Raw genomic sequence first — 21,082 nt, forward strand, 5'->3', positions numbered from 1 at the left:
TTTTTATTGAGTTTTATATTAAATGTTTTATTTTCATCTATTCTGGATGAATGTGTACTTTTTAGGTTTAACTTGTTCGCCTCTATGGCACGTGAAAAATGGTGATAACTGACGTCTGCACGTCGACGAGGGCTTCTTATTGCCTGGATGACGTCATGTGGCGTCGCGTGGAGTCGGGCGATTGTGACGTCATCGTCGACATGCAGAGCTAGAAGAAATTTCCGTTGAGGGCTGGCGCAAGGGGAGAATTCTTTAGGTGAGGAATACACAGGTAGTTATTGTATCCACCAGAAAAAGCGTTACCGAAGGTAAGTAACTTATTCTTCTGTCTAGTTGGCATTACATTTCAGTTGATTGGTGGACATCCAGTGAAACATGGATGAGAGGCATTTTTTCTGTCCTCCAATCTCCTGTCCCTTTCCACAGGTAAAAGATACATGGGGATTGTCAGCATATGAAATCCCCTTAGCCCCTGAGGCCTCATAAGCAGGGCTAAGGGCATAAGTATTGTTATATAATGCAATACACTGTTCCAAAAGGGCATAAGTAAACAATGAATAAAGTGGGGCTAAGGGCTGATCCTTGAGGCACACTAACTGACAACACATGTACTTTTGAAGACAAGGGGGGCATCCAAACTTCCATAAAGAAGGTGAGCCACTTCAAGGCTGTTCCGACAATCCCAACTGATTGGAGTCAGGCTAGCAACCTTGAGTGGGGGGACTGTATCGAGGGCCATCGATAGACTTAGCATAACCAGGACAGCCTTCCCCTCAGCGACTTCCATCAGCGTCTTCTCAGTACTGAAATTGGACCTGAATCTAGACTGGCTCAGTGCAGTACGTCATTAGTTTCCCAATATGGTGAAAGTTACTAATTTACAAGTTTCTCCAATACATTTGAAAAAACATGGAGTAGGGATATTGGTCTATAGTTAGATTGAACATTTGGGTCAGCAGAAGATTTTTTAAGCAAGGGCAACATTTTGGCTTGTTTTCATTGCAAAGGGATAATTCCTGCTGACAACAAGGCGATAAGCACTTTGCTTGCTATAGGATTAATGGTTGATGCCCCTATTGCAAGTAAGCTGGGTGGACACAGGTCAGATGGAGACCTTGATTTGAGGCTTTTAATGGCCGCCAGTGACCCCTCCAAAGAATCAGGGAGGAAGTTAGAAAAATATGCCGTCCCAGAGGTAATCTTACTACTACTTGCCACCTCAGGTGGATTCTCAATTGCCTGTGAATCTAATAAAAGGCTTGCTTGAATAGTTCTCATTTTATTTTGCAAATATGAAGCCAGATGGTCACACCATTCAGCTAAGGGATGGTGCCTCTAATTGTGGCCTCTGGGCTCATTAACATTTTACCTAGTCTTAAAAATTCCTTGGACTTGTTGCCCTGACTCTTCTATCCTTGCCTCGAAGTAGGTTTTCTTGGCTATACGGACCAATGAATAATATTTCTGATGGATACAAACTACTGTGGATTCCTCACCTTATGAATTCACCCTTGCGCCAGCATCCAACAGAAAATCTTCTTCCCAGCTCTCCACATCGCTGGGGACGTCACAATAGCATGCCTCCACGCGACTCTGTCTGACAACACCGTGCCAATAAGAGGTCCTCGCCGGCGTGCTGACGTCAGTTCCCTTTTTTCCGTGCCTTCAGCGGTAACAGTTTTCTTCTAGCTCTCGCTTCTGTTGGAGGTTTCATCTTGTTGCTATTTGTAGTTACAATGTCTCCCCCTAGGAAGTCTGGGTTCAAGCCTTGAAGAGAGTGTGGGGGTCGCATGTCGGTCAATGACCCTTATGACGATTGTCTTTGGTGCCTTAGCTCTGAGCATGACGTCGAGGAGTGTGCATCTTGCCAGAGCATGAATCCTAAGGCTTTAAAGGAAAGGGAGGCCAAACTCTTTTTGGCCAAGGCGAAGAAGGTTCATAGGAGCCATAGAAGATCCTCTTCCCAAGCTTCTTCGAAGAAGCATAAGAAACTGCCCTGTCATGACTCTCGGCGCCGTTCGGCTCGGAGCCAATCAAGACCGAGGTCTCCATCTCGTCGGCAACGTGCGACGTGGGAGGTGAGTCCGATGGTGACTCCACAACCCCAGAGTCCTGAGGCTTCTCCGGCGCCGTCCGTCTTTGAGGTTGTGGCACCTCAGGACAGTCCTCCGTACAAGGTGGCGCCCTTTATGCCATTCTATCCGTCTGAGGGTACTGGAACGGCGCCGATGACATAGCCTCGAGGACCTGTGAATCCCATGACGTCGCCTTCTACATCTATGGCGCCGATATCATCACCCCGTCAGCCGGCGCCGATGGTGGTGTCACATGCATCCTCCGCACTATTAAGATCCATGCCGGGGCAGGACCCGGGTGGTGGATTCCAGCGGAGTCAACCTTCCTCTCCTGTGCCATGTCAGGTTTTGAACCCAGTGTTTTCTCTTGGAAGAGGAAGAATATCAAAGGGAGTTGAAGGAAGGAGAGATTGTCAAGCCTTTGGGAGAGTATCAAGGCTTGGAGTCGGCCAGTGAGCTGGATACTTTCCCGGAATGGGACTTGCCTTCACCGAGGGAATTTACGGAGGAGGCAGCTTCATTTCACATGGTGATCAGGAAGGCAGTGGACTTTTTAGAACTTCAATTGCCTGCTGCGGAAGTTAAAACAAACAACATATTAACGGAGGTGCTACATCCTTGTTCGGCTTCTGCAGACCCTTTGCTTCCTTTCAATGAGGCTCTTGCGGAACCCATTTTAGAACTTTGGAGGAAGCCGGTTTCGTCGCCTGTGGTGAATAGAGCTGTGGCATAGAGATATAGAGTGGTGCCTGGTGATCCGGGGTTTTTATCGCAACATCCTACCCCGGAGAGCTTGGTGGTCCAGGCCTCTTGCTCTACAAGGTCTGCTCCTGGCTCTTTCCCTGTAATATCATCTGACAGGGAATCCAAGCGGATGGAGCAGTCCGCAAATAAGACTTTTTCTTCTTGCAGCATGGCTCTCAAGGCGGCAAATGCTACCTGTGTGCTGGGTAGGTATGTCCACGCCCTCATAGACTCTGCAGAAGCCATGGTTCCTGATCTGACGCAAGATATACAGAGACCATTTGGGGAACTCCTGTCTGATGCGCAGGCGGCAGCGAAACAAATAGATCAGTCTGGCCTGGACTCTACGGACTCGGTGGCCAGGGCATTGGGTGCATCTATTGCTACCAGGAGGGACGCTTGGTTGAGGTCCTCTGGGTTTTCTTCGGATGGACAGACCACCTTGTTGAATTTGCCATTTGATGAGGAAAAACTGTTTGGAGATAAAGCGGATTCTGCCCTAGAGCGCTTTAAAGATAGCTGGGCCACGGTGAAGTCTTTAGGATTGCAAGCCTCCTCTAGGTCCTTTCATAGGTTCAGGGGGTTTGGACGTGGGGCAGTTTATCGAGGGAGACCCCAGTCCTCAGTCCAGCAGCCTACCATCCTCCCATATCAGTCCTTTAGAGGGTGGGGGAGGGTTAGAACCAAAGGGGCCACCCAGCAGCACCCCACGTCATCCTCTTCCTCTGTGCTCCGATGTTTTCTTTTAGTCGTCCAGGTTCATTTTTTTAAACGCCTAAGGAAGCGTGTGTGTACTTTAGAAAAATAAAAAACATAGGTTTCCCAAACGTTTAAAAAAGCTTTCCTTCTACTCCTACGTTATACTATTGTGGTCTGCAACCATAACTTCACATGATGGCTGGCGAGTGATAAGGCTGTGCGCCTTGTTGTCTGCCACCACAAAATCCCACATCGCTTTATGGTCATCACCAGCTGTTGGGGACAGCAGGTGCAACTTGCTGGAAAACACTGCTCCCCAATTGTTGCAGTTGCAGTATGTATTTTTAAAGTGCACACACTTTAAATTATTCTTTCGCTTTAGTTGCTCTGCTTCGTTCTCCGTTGTTTTTATTTCAATTGCTCTACTTAATTTTTTTAAATGCTTCCGGAAGCGTGTGAAAGATAAACAAATAGGTTTCTGAAGCACGCACACACGCATCCCAAAACATTTTTAAAAAGTTTAGTTTCTACTCCCCTTGTCGTAATCACCGACCGTTGGGGACAGGATGTGCAACTTGCGGGAAACATTGTCCCCCACCTGAAGGCGAACAAAGCTATGGTGTTGTAGTTGTTGCTTTTTCCCGTGATGTATTTAGGTTGTTTGATTAAAAGTGTCACACGCACATTCTAGTCACTTGGTGCAACAAAACAAAACAAGCATCACGTTCACCTTTTCAGTTGTGACATGACCATGATCAGTAACACAGCGTCAGAGTCGACGTGCAGGCACTGAAAACTCCTGTTGTACCATTCAGCAATTATTGTGCATTATTTAGCACAATTTGTGAACTACAACAGCTATTCCTGTTCTTAACCCGCTTGAAATTGCTAGTACACAGCCATCCCAAGCTCCAAAATGGCCTGTTTATATTCGCTGCTAGTGAGGTACTACTATTGCAATGATATTAATTTTATTGACCTTGGGTGTATGAAGAGTTGAATCAGTCATGTCAGGGTTGGAACTGAGACCACAGATTGCACACAAATACCTCCATTTGGTTATTTCCTGTTGAATGTGAAGGTACTGCCCTGAACCTGCACACATGTCTGTCGTTAATCAGTTTAGATGTGCATGAGGCACGTAGAGGTATGATTGGCAGCTCTGCTGTGTTGCACCTGGTGTAATCAGCACAATCGCCAATCCTTTGTCCTACATTGTATTAATCCTCGATCACATTTCCTGGTATGTCATGATCTGCAAGTAAAGGACAGTGTCGGTACTGGGAATCATTGCGCTTGTAATACAATACGTGTGGTTTTCCGTTCACTGCCATGTCTGGGTGTATATGATGTATTTGTTTCACCACCAGAAACTGCACTGCCTGTTTATATTTAAAAGTTCGGAGTTTTTGTTTGTTGGTACTGAGTTTTGCCCATGTTTTCTCCCAGCTCGTTGTCCGAACGTCTAGCATTTAAAAATGGAAATGCAGAATGATATCTTAAAAATTACACTCCTCTAAGGTACTGTAGTTTCTAAGTAGACACTTAGGCCTTCATTATGACTTCAGCGGTCTTTTTCGCAGACCACCAAAGTCATGCCCGCCGCTTGACCGCCAGCGTTGGCAGTTTTCCGACTGCCATATTATGGCTGCTGGCAGCTCTTCGCCACTATTTGACAGGGAAGCCGCCAGCAGCCATACTGGCAGTCGGCGGTCAAGTGGAGCTTCCTCCGTTGCCACCGCCACATCACTACAACACCGCCTGCCATATTACTACATTGTAGACGGCGTGGCGGTGTTGTGTTGGCAGGGCGCTGGTGGTGGAGCAGGCTCCATGAACCCCCGTTCCCTCCCAGACGACCACCAGGTAAGGTGATCGACCGACAGGGGAGGACGGGGTGTTGAGTGTTGTGTGTGTGAAGGGGTGTGTGTGTGTGAATAGAGGGGGGTGGTGGGGGTGTTGTGTGTGTTTATCTGTGTGTGTGTGCAAGTGTCTGTGTGCTTGTGAGAATGCCTGCATGTTGGGGGTGGAGGGGTGTTGTGGCTTTGTGTGCATGTGTACGTGAATGAGTGAGCGTGGATGTGTGTGTGTATGTATGTATGTGTGGTTTATGCGTGCATAGATGGGGGTTAGGGGGTACAGTATGTGGATGGGGGAGGGGATCGTCGCTCCTTGGGGGTTGGGGGGTTTTGATGGGTTCAGGGGTGGGGGGGTTTCAGCATTGAAGGTGGGTTGGAGTGTCCTATAGTGGCGACAGGAATGAGTATTCCTGTCACCAGTATCCTTACCGCCAGGAATTCCGTGGCAGGGCTGCCGCCACAGAATCCCTGGTGGTAAGGATACTCAAAATACCGCAGGCGGTGTTAGGTGGACCGCCAGGTCGAAGGTGGACAACCTTCGGCCAGGCGGTCCTACCCCCTGGAGGTACAGGTGGGGAACTGGCTGCAAACTGGCTGCAATGCAGTCAGTTCGCTACCCTTGTCATAATTTGGCGGTCCTGCACCGCCACGCTGTCGGCGGTCTGGCTGCTACAGCCGGCGCGGCAGGGAAGGACTGCCAGGGCCATAATGACCCCCTTAGTGAAACTACATTTTCGTTACATGCATTTGTGTCTTACATGAGCTTTGTGATGTAAAGTAAAAGATGCATAGTTCATAGTAGCATGATGAAATGAAAAAGTAAGTTATTGAACAAATCAATTGCATAGCTGTCCCATGAGCAGACTTTATGAGGTGACCTGATATTTGCTTTTCAGGTGCTCTCCACCCAGCCATAGTTAAAAATGTAGGCTTCACTTGTTAGTTTTCGCAGAACACCCGATGTCTCCTGCATCTAAATGGCTGCAGTTTGTAGGTGGGCCTGACAGGGTCAGTACTTTTGATCTTGAGGGCATTCCTGGGTCTTCAAACAGTATTCCTATTAACATGACAAACAACACACAATTTCTCACCACATAATTCACCGCCACATAATTCAACACCACCCAACATGATTGCACTCCACATAATACCACTCAATGCAACATTATTCAAATCCACATAATTATACTCACCTTCATACCAGGTAAACACACCCCACATAAAACCACTCTATGCCACATAGCAACAATCCACAAAGATATTTTGCACACCATGCCACATAATTCCAATCAGCATAATTTCACTCAACGCCACACAGTTCCACACCACACAGTTCAACTACACACATTTCCATTCCACACCAGATAATTCGACAACAAACCATTAATTTCAACTCAACAACACAATTACACAACACACCACGTGAGTCTAAATCACACCACAGAATTCCACATTGTGCCACATAATTCAACAGCACAACACATAATTAGACTCCACTACATACCACTCTACAACACAAAATACCACTTCACATAAATACACTCCACACTCAATATCACATAATTACTATTCACATAATCCCACTGCACACCATGCCACATACTTTAACTACACAAATCCACTCCACATCACACTATTTCATGCAGCACAATTCAACAGCTAACAATTCCAATCCAACTCACATATTCCACTCTGCACCACATACACCCACTCCCTAACCCATGGGTAAAAGACAGTGGCCCTCATTATGACATTGGCGGTAAATCCCACTTACCGTCACGCTAACTGCCGCCAACCTACTCCCACCACAGTGGATAACCATTCACCATATTATGACACACACACACCAATCCGTCACTATTCAGCCACGTACACAATTCCGCCACACCAAAGGTCAGTGATAAACTGGCAGTATCAAAACCCACACTGTTACGCCAACATAACTACGCCTATCACATTATGACCCACAAATCACCACGGTGGACATTCAATGGCAGAAAACCATTGGTGGGACATACCGCTGCACTCAAAATACACACACACAAACAAAACCACACCACATAGGACAATTCAAACAACACACACCTGACACCCATACACACACCACACCCACCCACTCACACCACTATAAAACACACCCACATTACCCACAACCCTTTACTATTACAAACAATTGCCACCAGAGAGACAGCAAGACCACAGACACAACCAGAACCACACACTACCTATACCTATACACCACCCAGGCAGCCCGCATCACACACCCCAAAACATTACCCTACACACCGTCACCTACACACCTCACACAACACCCATGGCACCACAAAGACACCCTCGATTCACAGAGGAGGAGCTAAGGGTCATGGTGGAGGAAATCATCAGGGTAGAGCCTCAGCTATTTGGAGCACAGGTGCAGCATATATCGATAGCTAGGAAGATGGAGCTATGATGGAGAATCATGGACAGGGTCAACGCAGTGGGACAGCACCCAAGAACTAGGGATGACATCAGGAAGAGGTGGAACGACCTATGGGGGAAGGTACGTTCCATTGCAGCAAGACACCAACCTACTGTACAGAGGACTGGCAGTGGAACCCCACCTCCTCCCCCGCAATTCACAGCATGGGAGGAGCAAGTCTTGGCAATCATGCATCCTGAGGGCCTGGCCGGAGTAGGAGGAGGACTGGACTCTGGTAAGTCAACTCTTTACTACTATAACCCCCCCTACCTGCATACCATCACATACCCCCACCCTCACCCTCACTCCCATTACTCCACCACGTCCCCCATCATCACATCTAACTCATCCCAATGCCAAGCCCTGCATGCCATACCAATGCATGGGCACCACTCACAGCCCTGCTCACAAAAACATGTACACTAGAGAGAATCAGCTATCCCACCACATACCAACTTACACAAGTGAAAGCTGCCAGGGCAAATACAACCAAAGGAGGCAAGCCATGGATGCACAATATGTCAGACACAGAAACCATAACACATCAATTACATCCCTACAGGTACCCCAGCCAATGTCAGCAGAGAGGAGGTGCTAGCAATATCCAGTGCCCCAACTGAAGAGGCCCACAGTGATGACATCATCTCTGGTCTTCTGGATCTGGATGACCAACCTGGCCCATCAGGAACCTCTGGACAGTCGGTTACCCAGGCACAGTCACACACCACCACAGAGCCTCCCCCATCAGGAAACACCACCACAGCACCCACCCAGCGTACCCACACCTCTGTCCCCAGGACACGTCAATCAGCAGTGTGTCCACCTGTACAGGCACCCCAGGCCAGAACTCATACCCAAGACAATCAGGGACCTGGGTTTAGTGACAGTGGGCACATGGTTCAGGGGACAGAGGCACAGGCCAACAGGGAAACTGGGAGGACCGCTGCGCGCCAGTGGGAGGACAGGCCCAGGGAACCGACTCTCCAGGAGGCACTTGCAGAGATCCTGGGAGCATATCAACATTCCCAGGACACAATGGGCCAGATCATGGACAATGTGCTGGAGAACAGGCGGCTGCAGGAGAGACAGTACCAGGGGATCAGGGAGGACTTGCAGGCCATCAACACCACCCTGGTCTCCATAGCAGGGTTGCTGGCAGACATGGCCAATATTATGAGGGAGACAGTAACAGAACAGCGGGCCCCTGCCACTAGCCAGACATCTGAACAGCCTTCCACCTCCTTTGTCCCTAGTGGACAAGAGGCCTCCCCACAGGACCAACAGGCCACCAGCACCCCTCCCCCTGCAGAAAGAGAACCACCCTGCAAACGTTCCCTGCGATCCAGATAGAAGCCTGAGACACTTGCCAAGACCCCCCCCCCCCAGGAAATGAGACTCTCCTGATTGTCACCCTTGTGTCCCACACAGTCACCCTGTACACCTTGATCTGCCATTGCTCCCCTTCCTATGTCCGATTGGACAATGCACCTGTGCTACAGACTGGAACAATACCCTGGACTTTCCTCCATCATCACCCCATCCCATTGCACTTGCCCCCAATATTTTAGCATTTCAATAAACACCCTTGAAAAAGTATGGAGTATGTCAAATTTTTCAAGTATGTTTTCATTTAACCAGTTCCCAAACATTGCAATTCAACTGTACAGTAAATGAGCATATGTTAATGACCTGTAGATGGCTGCAGTGATCACACCAGGAGCTATTGTGAGGCACCAACATCTATAAAATGAATTGCCAAAGAGTACAGTAAGTGGGCATAGAAGTGGGAAATAACATGCCAGCATGCCAGTGCCACAGAAATAATTCAAAATAATAATTACAATGAAAAGTGAAGAAACATTGCCTTACCTGTGTGTCTTTAGAAGTATTGTCTGATGACTGCTGTTCAGTTGTCCTCATCCTCATCCTCTGCCTCCTCATCCTCACTGTCCACAGGGTCCCCTGCTGCCACACGGGCATATCCAGCCTCCTCCTCCTGCAGAAAAGGCACTTGGCGTCTCAGGGCAAGGTTGTGCAAAATGCAGCATGCCACTATTATCTGGCAGACCTTCTTGGGTGAGTAGCACAGCGATCCACCTGTTAGACGGAGGCACCTGAACATGGCCTTCAGGAGGCCAAAGGTCCTTTCTATAATCCTTCTGGTTCGCCCAGGTGCCTCATTATAACGTTCTTCTGCTCTTGTCCTGACATTCTTCACAGGGGTCAGCAGCCAAGATAGGTTGGGGTAACCAGAGTCACCTGCAATATTGAGTGACAACTTTTAGCCACACAGTATCCAATATGGCCCACACCATACACCAACATATACTGGGTGGGGACAAGGGCTCAAATATTAGCCACACCCTGTGTCTCTGTAGTTGGGCCATCACATTTGGGATGCTGCTATTCATCAGGACAAAGGCATCATGCACCGACCCAGGATACTTAGCATTGACATGGGAGATGTACTGGTCCGCCAAGCACACCATTTGTACATTCATAGAGTGGAAACTCTTACAATTTCTGAACACCTGTTCATTTTGACGGGTGGGGGAAATATGCAACATGTGTTCAATCAGTCGCCCCAATGATGTTGGGGATATGTCCCATTGCATAGAAGTCGGCCTTCACTGTAGCCAAATCTTCAACCTGGGGAAATACAATGTAGCTGTACATGTGTTTAATCAGGGCAGACAACACTCTTGTCAGCACTATTGAGAACATTGGCTGTGACATTCTTGCTGCCAAGCCCACTGTCACTTGGAAAGAACCAGTTGTCAGGAAATGAAGCACTGATACAACTTGCACAAGTGGGGTGACCCCAGTGGGATGACGGATAGCAGATATTAGGTCAGACTCCAATTGGGCATACAGCTCTGTGATTGTGGCCCTGTCAAGCCAATAGGTGAGGATAATATTCCTGACCTCCATTGTTGCCAAGTCCACCATGGGTCTGTATACGGGGGTTCGTCTTCTCCTCCCATTCATCCGCAGCAGCAGGTATCTAAGGTACACAAGAGTGAGTAGGCTGTCACAATTTGAACAATGGGACCACAACCTCAGTGTACATGTTGTATTTATGTGATGGGACAGTCAGTGATGGGATCTGGGCAGTAACGCAGTAAAGGTTAATCTGATGATCTCCATCTCCTATTCATCTGCAGCGGTAGCAATCTATGGGGCAAAAGATTGAGGAGCTGGTCACAAACTGAACAATGGGGCTACAACAGAACATTGCATGCTGTTAACTTGTAATGGATCAGTGTGAATTGTCCAGTATGTCCCTATTTAGACAGTGACGCAGCAATTATCCAGGGCCTGCCCCCCCCCTTCTGAAATGACACCCACCTGTCCTGTGCAGAGGGACAGGTGGAAGTGAGGTAATTCTGCTGACGATGTGTGCCGTTGCGGGAGGCGGTCGGCAACCGCAGTGCAACTCTTCATTGGTTATAATTGGGCCCTATGGGTTGCAGTGGCCAATGGTGATCTACGCTGGTAGTGAGGGTATACACCGCCACGGACGTGACCGCCATTTTATATCAGATTCCTCACTTGCTACCTGATCTTCAACAGGAGAGGACCTACACTGCATGTGCTGCTGTGTCCTGTGTCTGGAACCTACCATGGCCTGTGTGACTCGGGAAAGGGCCCCTGCCTTCACTTCAGCGGAGTTGGAGAGACTGGTGGATGGGGTCTTACCCCAGTACGGACCGCTGTATGGGCCTCCAGACCAACAGCTGAGTACACTGTGGGCATGATGCATGTGGCATGAATGCATGGAGTGGTCTGTGAAGGCCTTGTGTAAGGGGGTTGGTGGATGTCCTCTGGGCGGCATATTGGTTGTGTGCTGGGCCATGTGTGTGGAAATGGTGATGTGAAGGGGTATGGTGGGCCATAAGTGTAACAGGCCCGACTGTCTGACTAATACTATTTTCCTGTGTGTATTTCCTCTGCAGGTCAGCACCCATCAAAAGAAGGGTATATGGCGTGCCATCACCAAGGACGTGCGGACCCTGGGGGTCTACAGCAGGCGGAGCACCCACTGTCGGAAATGGTGGGAGGACCTGAGATGCTGGGTACGGAAGACTGTGGAGTCCCAGCTGGTGATGGCCTCCCAACGAGGAAGGGGTGCCGGTCGAACCCTGATCCCCTGGATGGCCCGCATCCTGGGGGCGGCCTGTCCAGAGCTGTATGGGCACTTGAGGGCATCACAGCAGCCACAATGGGGTGAGTACAGTGCCCATCATTACTACTGATGCCTGGTGGGATGGTATTCGGGTGGTGGATGTGTGTCAGTGGGTGCCCCTAGGCCAGGCCTGACATTGTAGCATAGGTCCCCTGGTGGCTATAATTCTGAAGGGATAATCCTGCTACCTAGCTCGTAGGCATCCACTACTGGTCAAGGCTGCGTGGGTCCCAGGTGTGCTGGATTTGCTGGTGTGTGCCCCCCCATGCCTTGGTGGTTACCAATAGCACTGGTAGTGCAATGCATAGTGTGTAGCCCTGTTCCCTGTGTGACGGTGCTGTGTACGCCAACGGTGGTGTTGGTGCAGCCATTGACCCAGTGTATCCTTTGTCTCTCCCCCACTTCTTGTTTTGTCACCCTGTCCTTATGTGCATTTGCATCATCTGGCAGAGGAGCAGAGGCACTGGCCATGGAGGGAGCTGCATCCCACAGGACCCAGGAGGCAGAGTCTACCGACGATGAGGGCACCAGTGGAGCGGAGGGCGTGGGGAGCACCATGGCAGGGACTGGAGGGGAAAGTTCTGACACAGATACCTCCTCCGATGGAAGCTCCCTGGTGGTGGCGGACACCTCTGTGACCATACCAGCTACAGGTACAGCCGCCACCCTCCGTACCAGCACCGCCCTCCCAGCAGCTCCTCATCAAGTTGCCCGTGCCCTCTCACCCAGGAGGATGGGCATCTCCTTTTCCCCACGCACCGCAGGCCCTGCCCCAGTGAGTCCTGCTGCCCTGAGTGAGGAGGCTATTGACCTCCTGAGATCCATCTCTGTAGAGCAGTCAACCATTGTGAATGCCATCCAGGGGCTGGTAGCCCAGATGAAACAGACTAATGCATTCCTGGAGGGCATTCACACTGGCTTGGCGGCCCAACAGAGATAGATCCTCTCCGATGGCAGCTATTGTCCCTGTTTCCACCCCCCCAACTTCCTCTTCCCAATCCCATTCTCCTCAACCCCAACCTATCCCAAGCACACAGACAGACAAGCATGCACACAAGACAACACACAAGAGTGGCACAGGCAAACACAAGCACCACACTTCATCCTACAGGCACTCACACAAACACCATCCAGATGCAGACATCCCAACATCCACAAATTCTACTGTCTCCCCTCCTCCTCCTCCTCCACCTCCCTCCCAGTTCCGTCTACACTCACACCTGCATGCACTACACCATCATCCAGTACCAGCATCACCACCACACCCAGCAGAACTCACACCTCACTGGCAGACATCTCCACAACAGCCATGCACACGTCCCCTGTGTCCTCTCCGACTGTGTTTGTCCCCCCCTCCCAAGGTACACAAACACAAGCACTCAGACACCCAACAGCCATCCACCTCACAACAGCATCCAGCCCATCCACCTGCACCCAAAATCAGCAGACAGACACCTCCTACAACCACTCCCTCTTCCTCCACTCCCAATCCATCTCCCTCTTCCCTCCCCAATGTCCCTAAAAAACTCTTCCTATCCACCATTGACCTCTTCCCTACCCCTCCCCCCCATCCTGCACATCTGGCCAGGGTGGCAAAAACCCAGCCAAGCACCTTAGCCACCCAGTCCATGGGCCCAGTCGTCACCATACCCGCTCATGGTGGAAAAGGATCCAGGGCACATGTCTTGAGGGTCAAGGAGCCTGCACCAGGCAGCCTCAAAGGAAAGGAGCCTGCCACAGCTGCCGGAAGGAGCAAGAAGCCTGCCCAAGCTGCTGCCAGGAAGACTAAGGAGCCTGCCCTACCTGCTGATAAAAAGTTAAAGGAGCCTGCCCCAGCTGCTGCCAGGAAGTCTAAGGAGCCTGCCCCAGCTGCTGGTAAGAAGTTAAAGGAGCCTGCCCCAGCTGCTGCCAGGAAGACTAAGGAGCCTGCCCCAACTGCCAGGAAGAGCAAGAAGCCAGCACCAACAGGCAGTAAGGGCAAGGGGCCTGGGGCAGGAACTGTGACAGAGCCCCCACCATCAACCATGGTTGTGCAGCTGTCCGAGGTTGCAGGGGATGGGCAGGAGCCTCCCCTCCCCAGCAGCAGCACCACCACCATTGAGCAGCCGTCGGAGGTTGCAGGGGACGGACAGGAGCCTCCCTCCCCCAGCAGCAGCACACCACCATTGAGCAGTTGTCTGAGGTTGCAGGGGATGGGTAGGAGCCTCCCCCCCCCCAGCAGCACCACCACCACCACTGAGCAGCAGTCCAAGGTTGCAGGGGATGGGCAGGAGCCTTACCCCCAGCAGCAGCACCACCACCACCACTGAGCAGCCGTCCGAGGTTGCAGGGGATGGGCAGGAGCCTCCCCCCCCCCCCAGCAGCACCACCATTGAGCAGCCGTCACCGCCAGCAGACGGTATGTAATCCTACCTCCATGGGCTGCTGTGTGGCCTGCACCCACCTGAGAGACTGTGACCTGGCACTCCCCAGGATCGAGAGCACAGGGCACAATGGCCCCTCCAGAACCAGTGGGTAAGACACCTTCCTACCCCAGACTCCCAAGGATCAAGAGCACAGAGCGCGATGCTCCTTCCAAATTCAGTGGGTAAGACACCCACCTACCCCAGACTCCCCAAGATCAAGAGCACAGGGCACGATGCACCCTCCAGAACCAGTGGGTAAGACACCTACCTACCCCAGCCTCCCCTGAATCAAGAGCACAGGGCACGGTGCCCCCTCCAGAACCAGTGGGTAAGACACCCACCTACCCCAGAATCCCCAGGATCAAGAGCACAGGGCACAATGCCCCCTACAGGGCATGTGGGTAAGTCACCCACTTGAGGGACTGTGGCCGATCATTCGTGAGGACCAAGCACAGGGCATGTTGCCCCCTCCAGAGCATGTGGGCAAGCCACCCACTTGAAAGACTCTGACCTATCACTCCCGGGGACCAAGCACAGTGCATGTTGCCCCCTCCAGAGCATGTGGGCAAGTCACCCACTTGAGAGATTCTGGCCTATCACTCCCGGAGACCAAGCACAGGGCATGTTGCCCCCTCCAGAGCATGTGGGCAACTCACCCACTTGGGAGACTGTGGCCTTGCACTCCCCAGGACCAAGCACAGGGCATGTTGCCCCCTCCAGGACCAATGGTCTTGTTCCATCTGCTGGCTAAGGTGCCCCCCGTTTCCCGTCCCTCTGAGGTGCCTGCCTATTTCCAAACTGATGCCCCTGCAGTGTTCTCTCCATGTTGAGGCAGGTGCCATGTGTGGCCCTAGAATTTGGCCTGTGGCCATGTGGACAACATACATTGTGGACTGGGCTTTGTCCCTTTTTATGTACATATGTATATATCTATTATCTTGCTTCACTTATTTATCTTGATGTGTTGCTCTCACTTTTTGTAAAAGGTTTTGTCCTTGCATTATTCATCCGAGGTACAGGGTAAATATGTTTTAGTACTGCAGCTGTTTGTGTGTATGGTGTTGGGGAGGAGTGTGTGTGTTGTGCATGTGTGTGTCACTCTCTTATTCCCTCTCCCTCCCTTGTGTGCTAGGCGGCTGTACTTACCATCATCGTCTTCGCCGTAGTTGGTTTTCATAGTGGAGCAGCAGGTAGAAGACCATGGGGAAGACATCCAGCTCGGGCTCCATGGCAGCATGGTTGTTCCCTGTGTCTCCAATGGTGAGTCCTTTCCCTTCTGAGGTCTGTTTCCACCAGGCTTTTGATGTCCTTGGTACCACCCCGGAAAAGATGGCAGTTTCTTAGGTCATAATATGGTGGGTGGAAAATTGACTTCCACTTGGCTGTAGGCGGCTACTGCCATGGTGCCTGTTGTTCCCGCCCTGGCGGTCGGTGTGGTACATAGCTGTCTATCGGAAATAACACCAACATGGTCATAATTTGGTGGTAATTACCAGCGACGTGTTGATGGTATTACCGCCACTTTTACACCAACCACCAGGGTTGTAATGAGGGCCATTGTCATTTACAACGCCAATATTTAGTTTTAGTCAGAAACAGCCCACATCCCACCCAGCTCCTCTGTTGTTCCCCTAACTCCATACTGCTGCTGCAGCTCCTGCGTTTGTCTTCTTAATTAATCTTTACAGGCCCCAACCCCTAGCTATTCACCATACCACATAATTCCACTCCACACATAATTCCACTCCACACAATTCCACAACTAACAATTCCTATCCAACCCACATAACTCCGCTCCAAAACACATACATCCATTCCACTCCAAACCAAAACACATGGGGAAAAGACGTTGTCATTTTCAACGCCAATAGCTCTAACTTTCACAAATGCAAGCCCTATTGCATTGCAAATACTTGTTTTCATGTTTATTGTTCAGTGTTGCCTTTGTGTTTACAGCCTGATGTGACAGCAGGATGCTACCAGATGGTTGTAAGCACAGGGCGCGTTCCCTGCTTTATTAGTTCCTGACTCATGCTAATGCTGTTGTAAATGCGGGTATGTATTTTAATTGAAGACTACAATTCTCTATGCAACCTCATCTGTCTGTCTACTTATCTATCAATCTACTAGTTTTATCTTTCTTTCTGTCTGTCTAACTACCTCTCTTCTTACATGTCTGTCTACCTGCCTATCTACCTGTCGGTCTTACTGCCTATCAATGTAGTCTGTCTAGCTACCTTGCTATCTATCTACCTGCCTGTCTATTCAACTATTCCTGCAGCACTATCTATCTATCTATCTATCTATCTATCTATCTATCTATCTATCTATCTATCTATCTATCTATCTATCTTCACAGCCCTATCTGTCTGTCTATCTATCTGTCTGCCTACCTACCTGTCTCTCTACCTGTCTTTCTACCTGTTGGTCTGTCTACCTACTTTGCTACCTACGTGGCAGTCTGTTACCTGCCTGTCTGTCTATTTACCTGTCTGTTTGTCTATCCTTCTGCCTATCTGCACAGCTCTATCGGTCTGTCTGTCTATATAAGCAACCCTATTTATATCTATCTTAGCAACCCTATTGATATCCGTCTATTTTTACAACCCTTTATGCCTGTCTACCTATCTATGTACTAGTCTGATCTGTCTATTTACCTATCAACCTACTTGTCTGTCTAGCTATCTACCTGTCTGTCTATCAAACTACCTGTGTGTCTATCTACTCTGTCTGCCAACTTGTCTATTACATGTTGGTCTGTGTACCTGCCTGTTGGTCATCTATCTATCTATCTATCTATCTATCTATCTATCTATCTATCTATCTATCTATCTATCTATCTATGTTTGTCTATCTTATCAACCTTTTCTATCTCTAATCAATCCTTATTCTATCTATGTATCTGTCTTTGCAAGACTCTCGAGCTGTGTTTCTCTGCAAGCCAGCCGCGGCCTGTCCTTTAGGGCAGAGGGGCCACGCCCCCCACCTTTTGCCCCTCATGAAGAGTGCCCGTCAGGCTGAGCAAAGGTCAGCTGACAGACACACTTTGGGGGTCATTCTGACCTCGGGGGTAAAAAGCTCTTACCGCCGGTCAGAAGACCGCCATTCTACCGCCGCGGCCGCGGTAACCCGCCACGGTCATTCTGACCAACAACTGCCAAGCCGCCAAAAACCCGACATCCACGGAAGGCCGCCTCATCAGCGGGTAGCGATAAACTGGAGATGACCCAACCTCCACCGCCACGCCAACACAAACACGCCCATGCCATTACGACCCACCAATCCACGCAGCGGTACTTCAACCATTCCATTGGCGGTACACACCGCCGCGGTCAAAATTCACACCCAGGCTCCAAAACCCAGCCACATTGGACAATTTGAAATACACACACCTGATACACATACAAACACCACCCCCACACATCCAAGCAACTATAAAACACACACCCACATCACCCACAAACCCCCACTAGTTGGAAATCGGAGAGAAGGCGAGAGAGAGCGAGCGAGCACAGCAATCGAAAACCCCAACACACACAGGAACCCAACATCATCAACCACACCACATCTACGCACACATCACCACACACCACCACTCACATCACCGCAACCACCACCCCACACCTCATCCACACCACCCCATGGAACCCCAAAGACACCCCAGGTTTTCGGACCAAGAACTCCGGGTCATGGTGGAGGAAATCATAAGGGTAGAGCCCCAGCTCTTCGGCACACAGGTGCAACACACCACAATAGCCAGGAAGGCGGAGCTATGGCAGAGGATTGTCGACAGGGTCAACGCTGTGGGACAGCATCCCAGAAACCGGGAAGACATCAGAAAGCGCTGGAACGACCTACGGGGGAAGGTACGGTCGATGGTCTCCAGACACAACATCGCTGTGCAGAGGACTGGCGGCGGACCCCCACCCACCCCTCCCGAATTCACAGCATGGGAGCAAGAGGTCCTTAACATCCTGCATCCTGCGGGCTTCGCTGGAGTAGGCGGAGGAATGGACTCTGGTAAGTCTAGTCTCAACTACTCCCCCCCCCACACCACCAGCATGCCAACCCACACCCCCACCCTCACCCCCAACCCCCCAGCCCACAGCCTCCCTGCCAATGCCTCACCAGCACAACCCACCCAACCCAAAACCAAACCCTGAATGCCAACACAAACCATGGACACCCATCACCTATGCATGACCACTGCACATACCCATCCCCCCCACAAACCACCCTCACAACTCCTGCCACAAGGGGATGCCAGCACTGGGGGACAAGGGCACCCACAAATCGCACACCATGGAACACACAGAAGCAATAACCATACTCTTTCACCCCTGCAGGGCCCGAACGCCAACACACCGGCCAGGAGGGTCCAGATATGTCCATCCCACCCCCAGAACAGGCCTGCAGTGAGGACAGCAGCTCTGTCGACCTGGAACCTGATGACCAGCCCGGACCATCAGGGACCTCTGGACAGTCGGTTCCCCACACACAGACACAGGCCACAGCAGACCTAACCCCCTCTGGGAATATCAGCACCGCTCACACCCAGCGGGCCATGCCTCTGTCTCCAGGACAGGTCAATCAGCGGTGTGTCCGCCACTACAGGGCACCCAGGCTGACCCAACACCCCAACAACAACAGGGACCTGGGGGCAGTGGTAGTGGGCACACCGTCCAGGGGACAGAGGCCCGGGGACACAGGGCAACTGGGAGGGCTGCAGTGCGACAGGGGGGGGAGGACAGGCCCAGGGAACCGACTCTCCAAGAGGCCCTCACCACCATCATGGGAGCATACCACCGCTCCCAGGAGACGATGGCGACGGTAATGGCCAGGTTCCAGGAGATCCAGGCACAGCAGGAGGAACGGTACATGGGGTACAGAGAGGAGCTCAGGAACATCGTCCAGGCCCTGAACCTAATAGTCACCACATTGCGGGACCATGTGGCACCCCAAAGGGCCCCTGTCACCAGCCCGGACCAGGAACAGCCTACCACCTCTGCCGTCGCTAATGGACAGGAAGCCCCCACACAACGACGGGCCACCAGAACCCCACCTCCTGCTGAAGATCAACCACCCCGCAAGAGGAGCCTGAGATCACAAAGGAAGACAGAGTAGGATGCCAAGACCCCCGCCAGCCTAAGATCCCCCCGGATGTCATTCCACTGTCCCACATCGTCACCCTGTCCAACCTTGAACTGCCCCTGCTCCATCCTTCCACAGGCATATGGACAATGCACCTGTGCGACCGAGAACTGGACTCTGCCATGGACAACACTCCACCCCCACCCATCACCGTTTTACTATCATGGACCTATATGCAGCACTTTAAATAAATCATTTATTGCACTTAAAACACTCAGGAGTCTGCTTGTATTCTTAACAAATGTATTACACATAACGGGTCAAAAATGTACAGTTACATTGTGATGACAACATACCAATGTCAATTTGCTTTACTCCATGGCCGAACAAACCAGAAGTCACGCAGTGGGTCATACAGCTCTGAAAAGCCAAGGGAAAGTCACAATTCAGTTGAAAGGAACTGGGGGGAAACACAGAAAGTAGAGATGCAGGAGGCCAGAAGTACATGTAAAATGACGTGGGGGATTCTTACCTGGGTGCTACTGAAAATACTGTTGTATGACCGTGTCCCTGTTGTCCGTGTCGTCACCGTCGTCTTCCTCCTCTTCACTCTCCACAGGCTCCACAGCTGCTACAACACCACCATCTGGACCATCCTCCTGCAGAAAAGGCACCTGGCGTCGCAATGCAAGATTGTGAAGCATACAGCAGGCCACGATGATCTGGCACACCTTCTTGGGTGAGTACATTAGGGATCCCCCTGTCATATGCAGGCACCTAAACCTGGCCTTCAGGAGGCTGAAGGTCCTTTCTATAATCCTCCTAGATCGCCCATGGGCCTCATTGTACCGTTCCTCTGCCCTGGTCCGGGGATTCCTCACTGGGGTCAGTAGCCACGGCAGGTTGGGGTAACCAGAGTCAACTATTAGCCACACACGGTGTCTCTGTAGCTGTTCCATCACATAGGGGATGCTGCTATTTCGCATAACATACGCGTCATGCACTGACCCCGGGAACTTGGCATTTACATGGGAGATGTACTGGTCAGCCAAACAGACCACCTGGACATTCATCGAATGGTAACTTTTCCTGTTTCTGTACACCTGCTCATCGTCTTTTGGGGGTACTAAGGGCACATGGGTCCCATCAATGGCACCAATGATGTTGGGGATATGTCCAAGGGCATAGAAGTCAGCCTTCACAGTGGCCAAATCACCCTCCTCAGGGAAAATAATGTAGCTCCGCATGTATTTCGTCAGGGCAGACAACACTCTGGACAAAATCTTAGAAAACATAGGCTGAGACATCCCTGATGACATGGCCACTGTTGTCTGAAAAGACCCACTTGCCAAGAAATGGAGGACTGACAGAACCTGCACCAGAGGGGGAATTCCTGTGGGTTGGCGGATGGGGGACATCAGTGCTGGCTCCAGCTGGGCACACAGTTCATGTATAGTGGCTCGGTCAAGTCGGTAGTGAAGTATTATATGATGTTCCTCCATTGTCGACAGGTCCACCAGCGGTCGGTACACGGGAGGATTCATCCTTCTCCTCACAAGTCCCAG

At 50.8% G+C, this 21,082-nt stretch overlaps 1 protein-coding gene across 1 annotated transcript in view; it reads left to right on the forward strand.

Moving 5' to 3' along the window:
* Nucleotides 1-2,988: 2,988 nt before the first annotated feature.
* Nucleotides 2,989-21,082, forward strand: part of PDCL2 (phosducin like 2) — a 403,093-nt gene continuing 384,999 nt past the window's right edge. The window contains exon 1 of the mRNA XM_069205848.1: nt 2,989-3,348. Within this exon, the coding sequence (XP_069061949.1) occupies nt 2,989-3,348 (360 nt within the window). The remainder of the gene's footprint in view (nt 3,349-21,082) is intronic.

This window comes from Pleurodeles waltl, chromosome 1_2, assembly GCF_031143425.1.
Source record: "Pleurodeles waltl isolate 20211129_DDA chromosome 1_2, aPleWal1.hap1.20221129, whole genome shotgun sequence".
NCBI lineage: Eukaryota > Metazoa > Chordata > Amphibia > Caudata > Salamandridae > Pleurodeles > Pleurodeles waltl.